Source organism: Typha latifolia, chromosome 6 (genome assembly GCF_019914945.1).
Source record: "Typha latifolia isolate L0001 chromosome 6, TyphaL0001v2, whole genome shotgun sequence".
Lineage (NCBI taxonomy): Eukaryota > Viridiplantae > Streptophyta > Magnoliopsida > Poales > Typhaceae > Typha > Typha latifolia.
Window position 1 is genome coordinate 3,072,882 of NC_133091.1, and position 14,373 is coordinate 3,087,254.

The following is a 14,373-nucleotide window of genomic DNA, read 5'->3' on the forward strand; positions in this document are numbered from 1 at the left end:
ATTAGATTGTGAGTTTGTGGACCTGCCCATGGGGCAGCACCGAAAGAGGGGCAGGTCAAACCTTATCAAAACCCAACTCACCAATCAATGCCTTGCCCTAAATTCTGCAACTACTCTGCCTTTTTAATAAATAAAATAAATAAAGTGTCGCTTCCTATTGGCCAATAACTCGGTGCCTTCTCTTCTAATACCACCCGATCCCATTCCCCAGGCTCAGATCCTCGCCATCCTAAGTCGGAGAAAAGTAGTATATCTTCGACGCGTGGCATGATTCGCTGGCTCGCCAAAGTTGGAGAGTTAGAATTTCGAACAACCTGGTTTTCAGAGAATCCGGCACTCTCCTGTCAATCTTTAATCCCATATAAAAGACGGGGTGTTCTCCACGGCACGGTCCGCTAAATCGCGGTGATCTCCGACGCCAATGGAGACCGCCGCAGCCGCCGCCCCCGCCGCCGTTAGCGACGACTCCCGTCTCGGTTTCGGGAAGATGGAGTACGGGTAAAGTTTCTCGGACCTTCTCCTTGTCGACCTAACTCTTTGTTCTGGATTTGGTTGATGGATTATATCTTCTTTGGCTTTTTCTTTCTTTTTTCGAAATTTTTGCGGCAGGTGCGAGCACTATAAGCGGAGATGCAAGATACGAGCTCCGTGCTGCAACGAGGTCTTCCACTGCCGACATTGCCACAATGAAGCCACGGTAATCGAAGCGTTTTTATTTTTAAATTACGGGAAATAGTTTTTAATCAGTTTATAACACGGTTCTTGATGAAGAATCGGGGGATTGACGTGTTTGTGGAGCCGTTAGACATCCGCAGTGGTAAAGAAAATTAACCGAGATTTCCTCGAACACCTTATTGATGTGTTATTTTGATGTGATTTAGGCTACCGTGATTAAATTTGTGGACACTTAACAATGACTGGAACCAGGCTAACTATTTGTTATCAGGGAGAATTTAAAGTATTTAACTTAAGCACGCTGACCTTGTTATGCGATTGTGGAGGCTTTTCTGTCATTGTTCTTTTATTACGTGGAAGTGACCGACTGTAGTGATACATAAATTGAAAGCAAATTTTGATGCCATGAATTGATAGCAAATATTTTCTTGTAATTTGTAGTTCTCTTTGTGAAAATCACTAAGAAAGCAGATTACAAGGAAATTATTATTTTTTATCACATATCTGATTGGTAAGTCGCTGGGAGTTTGATTTGTTGATTGGCGAGATGGTGCGTTGCTTTGCCTTATGTTGGGCTGTTGTACTATGATATTTCAATGGGAGGTGGTCGTCGACTTATAGTAGTGTTGTCAAAGATGGTAGACGAGAAATTAGTCTGATCACTGATGTATATAGACTCCTATTAGGGCCTTCTCCTGCATAGGAGTCTCTATTTGTAAGGTTCTTTTGCTTCCAATCTTGCCCTTTCCAAATATTATCACTTCCTTTATCAAACACTGTTGGGGTCTGATCTGAATTTAGATGTTTCAGCATCATTCTTCATGGAGGATAGCAGTGCAGTTAACATAGAACTGAGTTGCAGAGTATGCAGTGAATCTTAACATCCACTAAAAGAAGCAAGTTGTTCAAAGACATATAGCATATCATACTCTTTCCTTGTCATGATATCTCTTACATATGCTATGTTATGTCACATTCCATCTATCTAGTGTCTACTGATTAGTGCCCGCTCAACCTCTCATTCCAAACAGGTATATGCAATTCTGTCTGTGCATGGACATGTCCACTTCTTGCATGCTAGTTTGGGCATGTGTTAGAGAATCACACTAGTGGTCGACGACAGGGAGATAACACAGAATACATATGCAGAGCTTATTCATTGATATGCACCACCAAACTTAATTGATTGAATGTAGTAACTATTAATTTGGTTCTGCAACCTATAGCTGTTTGGTTAAGTGGGAGCAGGGATAATCTTAAATATAAAGCCCTTAGCCCCATCTGTCGAGAATATTAACCCTATTCAGGAAACATAAGAGCATGAAAGAAATGAATAACCAAGGGGCATAGTAACGTATAACTTTTATACTGCAGTTGGTGATAATATCTGGACTATCAGGTTGTAGTGTTCATGCTGAGTTTCTTCTTGATTGATAGGCTTTGAGTGATCGACACGAGCTTTGTCGCCAAGACGTCCAAAATGTATGTTCTCTGATCATGATCCATTGTTCTTTTTCTTATTAAATAGGAGAAGTGGTGAGAATTGACATTGATTTAATTTTGCAGGTAATTTGTGTTGTGTGCGACACTGAGCAGCAGGTATAATTCTCTTTTTATATAATATTGCTTCTACACCCACTATTTGCCGTGTTTAGTTGAAATGTACATGATCTTCACGTCATTGATTTTGTTACGCAGGTTTCCCAATTGTGTTCAAATTGTGGAGTCAATATGGGAGAGTATTTTTGTGAAGTGTGCAAGTTCTATGATGATGATGTGAGATTTTATTGCTCTCGTATAAGCTGAATAATATTGGTTTATTATATATATATATATATTCACAACCCTGATGATTCTATAATTTGTTTCTCATTACAGACTGAGAAAGGGCAGTATCATTGCAATGACTGTGGCATCTGCAGGTTAGCACCATATCGTGTTTTTGTGTTTACATTTTATAGATATATTTCTTACTCTACTTGTGTTTAATTCAACCAGAGTTGGTGGCAAAGATAATTTCTTTCACTGCCAAAAATGTGGTATGTGCTCCTTATGTCAACTTCCCCACTTTGCTGTAGATGTTCTCTAGCCAATTGCTGTTACACAAACCAGTGAAGTGAAAGTCTTAAATTTGGTGACATGGTTTCACTTTCTTGTTTCCTTTGAGCAATCCAGATGATATGAAAATTAAATATTGGGACAATTGTTCAAAGTAGCTGTTTAGCTTTTCTATAAAGAAAATCTTTATGTTTCCTATGTCCATTTTGTTGGATATCGCAAAATCCATGAATTTTGATGTATCCTTAAATTCCAAATTTAAGCCATATTTTTATCTATCTCAATACCCTTTTTTATTTCAAAATTTAACTTTTCTTCTTACTGTAAACATCAAGACGTATAATGTCAATGTAAAAATATTTCTCCTTTATTCGCAAATGATGGCCTCATTGTATATATATGATATTGCCACTTTGCTAAAGAATCATCGCTGTTGCTCTTTAATTGCTTTACTGCATCTTCTGTGGTCTAGTTATGCTTTTTCAATTGTTAGCAAGTAAAGAGAATTTCCATTCTTCTGACTGTCTCAATAAACACACAGGATCCTGCTACTCAGTTGTGTTACGTGATAAGCATTCATGTGTGGAGAACTCGATGAGACACCATTGCCCAATTTGTTATGAGGTCAGTCAATTGCTTATTTGCATATATTGTTTTCCGTAAGTGGAAGTGTGATGATGCTAAACCTTCTCTGCAGTATCTTTTTGACTCATTAAAAGAGACAAGGGTTCTTCAATGTGGGCATACTATTCATTGGGAATGCCTTGATGAGATGCTGGAGCATGCTCAGTAACCCCCTACCTTCTTTACTAGTTTGACTTCTTTACATACTTTAGTCTTGAATTATCTAATCCAAATATGTTTCTAACAATCCTTTTTTTTTCTGTGGGTTTAATAGATACTCATGTCCAATATGCTCCAAATCAGTTCGTGACATGACAAAATACTGGAGGAAATTAGATGAGGAGGTATGACTATGAAGATAATCTATGTTATTGAAAATTACATGAGTTTGCTGGTCATTAATTAATATATATGAGTTGCATGAAGCAAATGCATCACCTCAATCCTATTTCATGTCTACACTTGTTATTATGTAGTAGAAATTGATTGGAGTGAAGATTCTGATTTTTTAGGTTCAAAGTTCTGGTTACTAAAGCTATGATAGATCAGGAAGGATGGTGTCTTTTTTGTAAGGTCAAATATCTGTTGTCTTTTGGGCAAGTACTTTAGACACAAGTGGTGAAAACATAGGGTGTGAATCATGTTGTCATTAAGTATTGGGTGTAAAATGTAATTTTCCAATATTTGAGGGAATTTGTATGTGGTTGAATTCAACTTTTTGGAGCTTTATGTAACTTCATTTAGCACAGAAGAGTAGTTATTTACATGTAAAGCTTTTCGATTGTAAGCAAAGAGAAGACCAAATAAAGAATGTTGCTTCTAAAACAAATAGCAAACATTTCGGTTGAGGTGTTTTGCCATCTTATGCAGAACATGTGTTAGATTGCATGCACGTGTGTGAGCATAGAATCAGGCCAAATGGCTCAATGGGTTCTACGAAGCACATTGGGTGCTTGTAGGGTCCACTTTGCTCCTTGCATGTGTATATCATCACTGTGAGTTGCTTTGAGTCATGCTACTCTGCTACACTTTATGGGAGTTCTGTTGCATTCGTCCGAGTGGATGGTTATAGCTCAGAATAAGGAATTTCAGCAGCATTGCTACAGAAAATTTGGGAATGAATCCCTCTGAGCTACTGTACAATAGCCACCAGATTAGTAAATTAACTAAAAGTTGGTTTCTGATCAACTAATTAATTGTAAGTTAGATAGGACTAAGGAACCTTCAATTGCTAGCTCTCAAAACATGTCAATCAGCAAATTTGCTAGAGCATGTGTTTTGTATAATCCACTGTTTGACCATGCAACTTGATGCATTTGGTTCTTCACTTGCCTAGCTACAACACTTCGCTTGGGTAAGTGAACTGGCTCAGCTAACCCACTGACCTAGGTAGATTTATACTAGCATTACTCCCTACAGTTTGGTACTTCATGATAGTCAGTTTTAGAACCTGGACATTCATGGTCAATAAAAATGCTTCAATGCTGGTGAATCATATATACATCTTTAGTTGATGAAGTCCTCTCTTTCTTTTTCTTTTTCTTTTCAGATATATATATGTATGTATATAAGATAAAATGTTAACAATTGATTTTTCACTTCGGCAGATAGCGGCAACCATCATGCCCGAGGATTATCGTTACAAGGTATATATCTTATTAATTTGGCACTTTACAAGAGTTTACATTATCAGTAGAAGTATTTTCATGAAAGCAGAAAAAGGATCTGTAGTAACTAAGTTACTTTTACTAAAATGAAATGAAAATTTCGAACAAGCTGATTTCTTCTAGAAGGTCATATAGTTTTCAAAATCCTGTTTCAATTTGTTGATTGGCCATATAAATCATTCAGAACAAGGACAGAGCCTACTTTTTGTTACAATCAACAATTTGCATCCCTTATGGTTCATGATGCTGATTTAAGTGTCTTATATTCTGTCTGATAAGATGAAGAATCAAAATTTATCATATTTCCAGGAAAGTTGAGAAAATAAAAATGTATAAGTCCTGATAACTCCATGAGAGCGCTTATTTGGCTACCTCGCTCATCTCCAAGTTGTTGGCATCCTGTAAAATTGTTATTTCACAATATGGACTAACAATGGTGAGGTTGCTTTCCCTAAGGTGATGGGACTCTTGTTCCATAAAATCATTTTAATATATAGTTGCATCCTGGAAAAGTAAAATGTACTGTAAAACATTGTTTATCTGCATCTAAGTATCTTCATATTTTTCTCGGATTTGGATTTTCTAAAATGTTACCTTTTGTCTGAAAGTTGTTTATAGACATGAAAAAAAAAACATAAATCTTTCTAAAATGTTACCTTAATTCTTTTCTTCTTTTCTTTTTTCTGTCATCTCTCGTTTCGCTTTAATAACCTTTGATCTCATTTTATGGAAAAGAGTTGTGGGTATTTTGCAGGTGTGGATCCTTTGTAATGACTGCAATGAAGTTTCAGAAGTTCTTTTCCACATTCTCGGTCATAAATGCAGTCATTGCAGATCCTACAATAGTCGGACTATTTCTGCTCCTCCAGCAGTTTCCCAATAGCTTCACTTATATGCAAGGCTTATGAAAGACCAACACAATCTTTAGTGTGTGCAGTTCATATGCCAGCTGAAGCATTTATAGACGACTCCAAAATCACACATAAAGGACGGCTTCATTATGCCATTTGGAATCTTATTGTAACATTTAGATTGTTTTTTCTTTCCTTTTAACTTTCTTTGATATACCTGTTTAATTCTGCCATGTTGCTGCTATCCCAGATGAATTTGGTGGTGCTATTCTTTGTTCCTGTGGTCTCAAAGAGCACAAGACAATACTTCTCATTGTACTTCAATATAGAACATCCAAACAGTTGTATTTTTTCCTTTTCTCTTTTTTTTTGTTTTTTTCAGAGAAACGAGAAATTTAATGATGTCTCAATTAAACCGGTGCCATTAATTTGAATCCGACTTATTCAACACGAGCTCTTTGAACTATTTGAGTACTATCCCATTGACCCAGTGGAGCTTTGCTTGTTTCCCTAACTTCAAAAGCATTTTATGGGTAGTTCAGTCTTCATATGTTTGCTAGCCTCCTGATGAAATTACCTAATACACAAGAAAACATTTTGATTTTGCAAATCCGGGTTCAACTTTTTATTTGGTCTGCTTCCGATTAAGAAAAAGTTACAAATAACTAACACCCTATATTTGGACTGAGTTAAGTTTAGCGTCACAAGGACTCATGGAGATTGGTATTCTGGTTTATTATTTCTAGGATAGATTATCTATCAAACAGTGGGGCATTTGCATGACTTTTTTTTTTTGTTTTGGCAAAGCGATTATTTGTGATATAGTCAAAGTGTGGGGAATTTTTTGTAATATAATTAGAGTGATTTTTTTTTATTATATATATATAAAGCCCAGGAGAGACCCGCAGGCGAAAACAGTAAGAAGTCTATATCCTATATTTATATCTAAATCTACAAGCCATTCCGTAGTAGAGTTTCCTTCACAATAAATGTGATGGAGGATATGGTAAGCGAAGTAAATTCGAACAAGATATAGAATGCTAGAGATAATCGTGTTGATGCTCCAGACCGATCGAAGGCTATCCCATATCAAATTCGCGAGTGCAAGAGAATCGTTCTCTATTGATATGTGATGTATGAACATCAAGTCTGCCCATATCTTTTAAGAACGATCAACACTGCCATGGCTTCAACTGTTAGGATCGAGCTGAGAGCTTTTACCATTAGATGCCCTAGCTAATTTCACCAAGTCCCGAGAAGGATCCATCGATGTTAACTTTAACCCTCGCGAGAGGTGGGGTCCAGAACCGGGTGAGTTTTAGTATAGTGGGTTCTATAGTTTAATTGTATCTGGTTTTCTTGATGGACTCGTCCATTCTATCTTATATGCTAAATTAAAAAAAAAAATTTATATATAATTAAGTTAAAGATCAAAATAAATTAAAAAGGTTAGTTTATCCAGATCCCGAAAACTCCACCAAACAGTGAACCAGGCACAGTTCGTGGCGTGTGTGGGTGTTTTTTTTTTTTTAATTAAATTTTTTGATATATATATATATATATATATAGAATGAAGGACGAAGGGAGATAATCGCGTTTTTCCCGATACCTTCCCGTGGTCTCTCTCCTCGCCGTATAAGAAAAGATTTCCCACCCACCTTGATCGTAATCTTCTTCGGGGAACGAAATCTTCGTCGGAATTATACTTGGGAAACTGATGGGCCGATGGCAGTCGATCCTTTTGATAGTTTTGATCAGCTTATTCACTGTTTCCGGCGCAAGAGGTGATCTGCTATTCTTCCCTTTCTCTGTGCTTTTGAATTGCTTCGCTTCTTTTACCGAGACCCAACATAAGAGATTTCAGTAGGCATGCAAGGAGTCGACTTTAGTTAATAAGCTGAATGAATTGGGGTTTTTGATGGGTCACAACTGAGCATGTGAAATCTTGGTGAATTCGCCCTCAATTTGCAGTTTTTTTTAAGGGATTCCCCTTAGCATCCGCTATCTGAACTTAAATTCTGGGTTTTTCTTTTGTTTTAATTAACTAATTCATGAAACATGAATTGATTTTATTTAATTTCAGGTTTTAGGTTTTCGGATTCCGGTGTTCGTGTTGCATTATTGCCTTGTCCAGGATTTGATCCATTTTATAATTTTATTGGCATTAGTTTTATGCTAGCTGATTCTGAAGCTACTTAAGTCAACCTCCTTCGTCCAGACCTCGTTTGGTGAATGAAAATTTTAACATTACTCATGGATAGGAAAAGAAGTATTTTAGCGTCACAAGTTAAACGCTCTCATGGTTTTAAAGTTGGCACTAAGCAAGAAATTATGTAGAATTGTAGCCATTTAGGAACATGTATTAGCCCCTAGATTGACCCTTTACTCTTGGAAGTCAAACATTTTTTTCTTCTGTGTTAGATAATAAGCACTAGTTGGTTCAAAACTCTGGTAATTATTGGTGTGGTAATCTTCCATGAGGGGAAGTATATCTAATACCCTTTTCACATTTCCATCTGTCTTCTTTAATCTGTCCTGGTATGCCCTAAAATATCATTTTGTCCGGATGTCAACTTGTAGAATTTCAGTGAGGATCTTATCTCTCCTATCATTGCAATTTCCATCATCTTTCAAGATTTCATGTCACAATTGACACATGATGATAACTATCATATATTATAACATTTATCTTAATTAAGCAATATATGTATACTTAAGATTATTGTTATATAAGTCATAATATATACTAAGCACAACTCTTAACTTATTCATCATCAAAGCTGACCATTTACAACAAATTATTAGTTATTAATAGCAGAATATGTAAGATAGATTTGATATAACAATCATGAGTTGATTGTGACATGAAAATATGAAATACATGAAACCATAATATGGTTCTCCTTGAAAGATACACACAATCACACATTTATCCCAAGCATGTCATATCCATGTTTCTCAGGCCTGTATTTGTTTTATTTCGTGATGTATACCACATCCTTAGCTATGCTTTGTAGACGCTACATTTATTATTTATGTTTTGTTGTTTGTCCGTCTTATATTCCTTTGAAATTTTTATACCAAGGTGAAAGCTTCTTATGCGAATCAATTCTATTGTCTGAATTTCTACAGTTTAAATGCAAATTCTGTTGAAAGTTGCAATTGTGAGCAAGAGTAGAACAAGATATTTTTTTATACCTGAACAATATCAAGATATAAAATCATATATATGATTCTTTTCTTTTTATACAGAAATCAAGATCAAGCACGGGGATAGCAATCATGTCTACAATCATACTCTCGCCAAGATACTTGTAGAATATGCATCTGCTGTGAGTTTTGTCCGAAATAAATACTAAGAACAATTGCTATATTTTCGTTGTTTCAATAAGTCGTTTCATTTGTAGAGAATAAATGCCCAGCTTCTATCATCTCCAGTAACTGCATTTATTTGCATTTATCTGGAGTTCTGGACTGTTGTGCTGTCTCAAAATAGTATATTTGTTTATATAGTTTACTGCCTCTTTATTCCTTTTCTAATCTCCACTTGGAAAACCCTCTTTTCAGGTATACATATCAGATTTAACCGCTCTTTTTACATGGAGCTGCTCAAGGTGTAATGACATGATTAAGGTATATACTGCATTTTTCCTGGCATGTTCATAGAACAGGTGTCTATATATAAATATATGAGGTGGTTCTGCTAATTGTCTAGTGAAGGGATCTCTAACATGAGGATGTTTATGGTGTCAAATAGGGGTTTGAGATGGTAGAGCTGATTGTTGATGTCCAGAATTGCTTACAGGTGCATTTTTCTTATATAATTGTCCTCATATGTCATTGCCTTACATAAATATTCTCCAAAGATGTCAGTGAGAGCTGCAAACATCTCATATAAACTATTACTATTTTATGCAGGCATTTGTTGGAGTTGCCCATGATCTGAGTTCCATCATCATCGCATTTAGAGGCACCCAAGAACACAGGCAGGAATAGCTTTCCTTAATGATCATCTATTTATATAATATGGGCTTCTAAGATGATCGTGGCATTTATTAGAAACTAATTTATATTGTACAAATTGGGGTGGGTTGGATGTGCATGATATTGGTTAGTGTATTTGACCTTTTCTAACATCCCCTAATTATTTAACTAAAATATCTCTTTTGCCCTCGAGCACTCTTGAGTTTCATATTCTCTACAAAGATTCTAAAGGGCATAGCGGGAGTATAGTGATCAAAGCATTTGATAGAATCATCGATATCATCATTTAAGAATATACCACTGTGATTTGCATGTTAATATTTGCAATATCAAGTTTTTTATCCTAAGTTGACTTTCTTGGAGTGATCATGTTATGTTGTGAAGCGTAAGGAACTGGATTGAAGATCTATTCTGGAAGCAGCTTGATCTAAACTATCCTGGCATGCCAGAAGCAATGGTAGTTAATGTTTCTTACTTTCTTACGCTTCTAATGGAACCTTCAATCTAAACGACTACTAAAGTATTAATACTACTTTCTGGTCTATCTATGAATAAAGGTTCACCATGGCTTTTACTCTGCTTATCACAATACAACTCTACGTCCTGAGATTCTAAATGCTGTTCAAAGGATCAGACATTTACATGGCAATATTCGCACAATTGTTACAGGGCACTCAATGGGAGGGGCTTTGGCTGCATTCTGTGCACTTGATCTTACTGTAAGCTGTTCAGTATCTCCCACTCATCTATGCGATGTTGCTCCTTATTCATTTAAAAAGGGGGTATACTTACTTCGTTTACACAGTCTTAATAAATTTTGAGATAGTGATATAATTGTTCATCTGAGATATCTTTCCTTCTGTAAATATATCTGTCATGCTTCAGACCTAAAAATATACTCTTTCCTGCGGCTTGGTATCTATTTCTTTGAAAAATTGAATTTATCTTACATGCTGTAGTTTCTAGCTGCATTGTCCATTATCTAGTATGTTAGAAACACGGTATATCTGACTGTAGCACCAAAGTTCCTAAAAATACACAGAATTGACAATTTCTTCTTTCAGATCTGTCTTAATTATGGCCTTTTAATGCACTTGTTTTCTCTTGAAGCTGTAATAAGGTTTGTATATCCAATATAGGAAGCATGGATACAAATACCAGTCATATTTGTCTGTATATCCAATCTAGGAAGCACGAATACTTCAAATACCATAGTCATATTTGTAACTTGTACCGATAAGTCATATTTGTCTGTATATCCAGTCATATTTGTCGTTGTCGCTGCTCTTCGCCGATCTCATCGTTATGCTTGAGTGGGAGGCGCCACTTGCATCGCACCCGATGCTTCTGCAACTTAAGTTCTTATTCAAACCCGACCTGTCCCATCTGTCTTTCTTCCTCCTTGAGATAGGGCATCCACATTGGGTGCAAGTGGCGCCTCCAACTTGGGCAACGATGAAGAGCGGCGACAACGAGGTCGGCGAAGAGCAGCGACAACGAGTGGGAAAGGGTGAAAACGAGTAGCAATGTTGACAGTGAGCGGATCATTGCTAGGAGAGGTGTCGTGAGGCACCCCTCGTGCCACGTGTAGGTACGCTGCCGACATACCTCGTGTCAGTCGGCACGGCCATTGTTGAATTAGCAACAATATCTTAATTAATGAAATACTAGCGTAGAGAAGTATTTCATTTATTTGTAGAGTCATATCTATACATATTTATTGATATTTTCCATGTATTGCATCCTTATTTTTCAAGATTATTCATATTGCTCCACATTCATGTTATGTTTCTTATCCATATTTGTGCTTCATGTTATGCTATTGATAAATCCAGGATCATAGCCAAAATAGGGCAGATAAGGGTTTCAAAGTCATCCATATAACAAAGGGGCATTATATGGTTTGGCAAATCAAGATCCAATTATGTCTGGATCTTGATCTACCTTATTTCATAACATCCTAGCCAATTGGCCATGTGCTGCCCTTCATGCCTCTCTAGCACATGAGCAGCATGTGATGGGTCCAATGGGCACAACAGTGGTAGGTCATCCAAATCAATGTTTGGAATTTGAACAAGGAATGTCTCAGAGCAACAAATGTAAATCCAGAATCACTGGGAAGACTACTTGAGATTTAACCAAAACTCTTCAATGTTATAGAATTCGTTCCTCTCAATTATCCTCATGTTGAACTTATTTGTCATTTTCATTTCTGCATGGGATTTGATCCTATGCTAATCAGGTGAACTACTTTTTAGAGGAAGAGGCACTGAGTAATCATTTTTTTTTTCAAGGTTCCAGAACTCCTCTTTCACTGTTACTTGGTTAATACTAAGCTTAGCTAGAATATTCTTTTGCTTATCATTGCTTGCTACCTTGCTTTTTAAGAACTTGTGTTAAATGTCAAGTAATTTTAGTGCATCATGGATGCATGGGAATTTCATATCCAACAATAGATTGACTTTTTGTGATCTTTCCTACAATTTTCTAACATATTGGTTTCTTTCTAGGGGCACTTCTTTTGTGATACTCTGACTATTGTTCCATGCAGAGTAGTATCTTTCTCCTGACTACTGGAAATGAATTTGCTTTCGAATAGAATTTGTATAAAAATGTGCTGATTGCCGTCTAAAATGTCTTTCTTGTAGTAAACAAGCAAATAGGTAATCAGGAATAGATTTGAATTCTTACTCTCTCTAGTAGGCTTTTCCTCTTCTGAAATCCTAAACCTGTCGATGGAACAGCCTGATACATACTTAACCCTTGATTTTCCTTATTTTGACTGCCAGAGATAAATCAAGTATTTAACAGCTTACGCCCCAGGTCTGGCTGCAGGAAGATTTGGCATTTCAGTGGTCTTTGAAGTTAAAAAAAAAGCTGGTGAAGGGGAACCCTCCCATTCCCATGAGATTTGCAATATATAATTCCTATAATTTAAGTACTTTTTGAAATGTCTCTCACATAGTCAAATTCTTATGTAGTTTATTCTGTAGCTTGAAAGGGAAAGCTAGCTCAAGCAGCTTTTAATATTAAATTGGAATTTCATTGGTTTGTTATTCTATATACTTCCGTTCTAGCGAGATATCCAGTTTTAATTGCATTGTTGTTTTGTCAATGAAATTAGATACAAGAAACGTTTTGCATCACTTGCATTCTTTTCACAGATAAATTGTGGTATACAAGATATTGAGCTCCTGACTTTCGGGCAACCTCGCATTGGTAATGCTGATTTCGCTTCCTACTTCAGAAAGCACCTACCTCGAGCAGTCCGTGTTACAAATGAGAATGATATAGTGCCGCATTTACCACCATACTATTCCTATTTTCCACAAAAGACATATCATCACTTCCCAAGAGAGGTAAAATGATGCTCAAAACTTGGGAACTTACAGTTCTGTTGTAAATGGTCCTAGAAACAACCTTAATATTACATGAAGAAATTCTCAGTTTAAACCTCAATATCAAAAGAACCACTTTCAGAGCTGACTTAATTGCTTCAATTGTATATACAGATGACATTATGCTTTATTTCGAAAACTAATTGCAGGTATGGCTCCATGAGACTACAGAGGGAATACTACCATCCCTGGATGAGAAAATCTGTGATGGCTCTGGCGAGGACCCATCTTGTAGCAGGTACATGTATCTCTTCTCATATCCATTAATGACCAAAGATGATTCCTTTTGGTGCTTACTCTTTTGTTTTGTGAAAAAGGTCTGTATCTGGGAACAGCATATCAGACCATCTCAGGTATTACGGCGTTGATCTACGCGCTGATAGTAGGGGTTCCTGCAAGTTTGTAATGGATAACCACATCTTACAGTACGGCCAAGGGCTTGATGGAAGCATTATCTTGTCAAGGGACCCTAGTTTGCAATCATTGATAGAATCAAGTTAATTTGAACATACATACAAAAGCTCTTCCTACTGTTCATTGGGATGTACTGTGACTTGATGGATTAAGGCTCAGATATTGGGATGCGCTGCGAGATCATCTTGTAGATCTGAAGATGCTATGCCTGCATATATAGTAACATTTCTGTTTGTACATAGTACATAAGGATTTCATTGTTCTGCTGCCAAAGTTGTACATAACAAACTCTTCAACTTCTAATCAAAAAAAAGAAAAAAGAAAAGAAAAGACTTCAACCAATGAAGCTCTCATATAGTGTTCATGTTATTCTACTGTAAATTTTTTTTTGTTGATTTGTTATGTTGCCTTCAGGGATTGTTGTGAACTATTATCTGCTTTCAATATTCAACACCCCAATTTGGATAACCAAGCCCTTTCAGTGATGAAAACTATGGATGACAACCTTATTTTTAGGGTGTTAATTTGTAGGGGGGAACTTTTGTAGGGTCGTTTTAGTTATTATATTATAAAAAATAAAGTGGGAACTTTGTAGGGTGTTAAATGAGAGTTTTTCACTAATCTACTATCATTGATAAAAAGAATTATTATTTTTTGTTACAGTCTTCAAATTATTTACCAAAGAATTATAATTGTTGTCAT

At 36.3% G+C, this 14,373-nt stretch overlaps 2 protein-coding genes across 4 annotated transcripts; both read left to right on the forward strand.

Annotated features, from left to right (window-relative positions):
* The first annotated feature begins 355 nt into the window (after positions 1-355).
* LOC140791546 (E3 ubiquitin-protein ligase MIEL1) lies at positions 356-6,323 on the forward strand. The gene is made up of 12 exons (XM_073142174.1): positions 356-498; positions 610-697; positions 2,113-2,157; positions 2,242-2,274; positions 2,374-2,451; positions 2,554-2,597; positions 2,674-2,714; positions 3,275-3,357; positions 3,431-3,522; positions 3,632-3,701; positions 4,965-5,003; positions 5,779-6,323. Exons 1-12 carry the CDS (start codon positions 422-424, stop codon positions 5,905-5,907), a joined length of 819 nt encoding a protein of 272 aa, XP_072998275.1. The 5' UTR covers positions 356-421; the 3' UTR covers positions 5,908-6,323.
* Positions 6,324-6,983: 660 nt separating this feature from the next.
* Positions 6,984-14,013, forward strand: LOC140790782 (lipase-like). 3 transcript variants are annotated; one of them, XM_073141035.1, is made up of 10 exons: positions 6,984-7,186; positions 9,128-9,207; positions 9,443-9,508; positions 9,633-9,680; positions 9,794-9,861; positions 10,244-10,316; positions 10,417-10,641; positions 13,024-13,218; positions 13,407-13,495; positions 13,575-14,013. In XM_073141035.1, exons 3-10 carry the CDS (start codon positions 9,500-9,502, stop codon positions 13,756-13,758), a joined length of 891 nt encoding a protein of 296 aa, XP_072997136.1. In that variant the 5' UTR covers positions 6,984-7,186; positions 9,128-9,207; positions 9,443-9,499; the 3' UTR covers positions 13,759-14,013. The 3 variants fall into 3 exon arrangements, with proteins under 3 accessions (XP_072997136.1, XP_072997134.1, XP_072997135.1); XM_073141033.1 differs by lacking the exon at positions 6,984-7,186 and adding an exon at positions 7,445-7,659; XM_073141034.1 differs by lacking the exon at positions 6,984-7,186 and adding an exon at positions 7,446-7,659 and having other exon boundaries at positions 10,417-10,578.
* Positions 14,014-14,373: the final 360 nt, after the last annotated feature.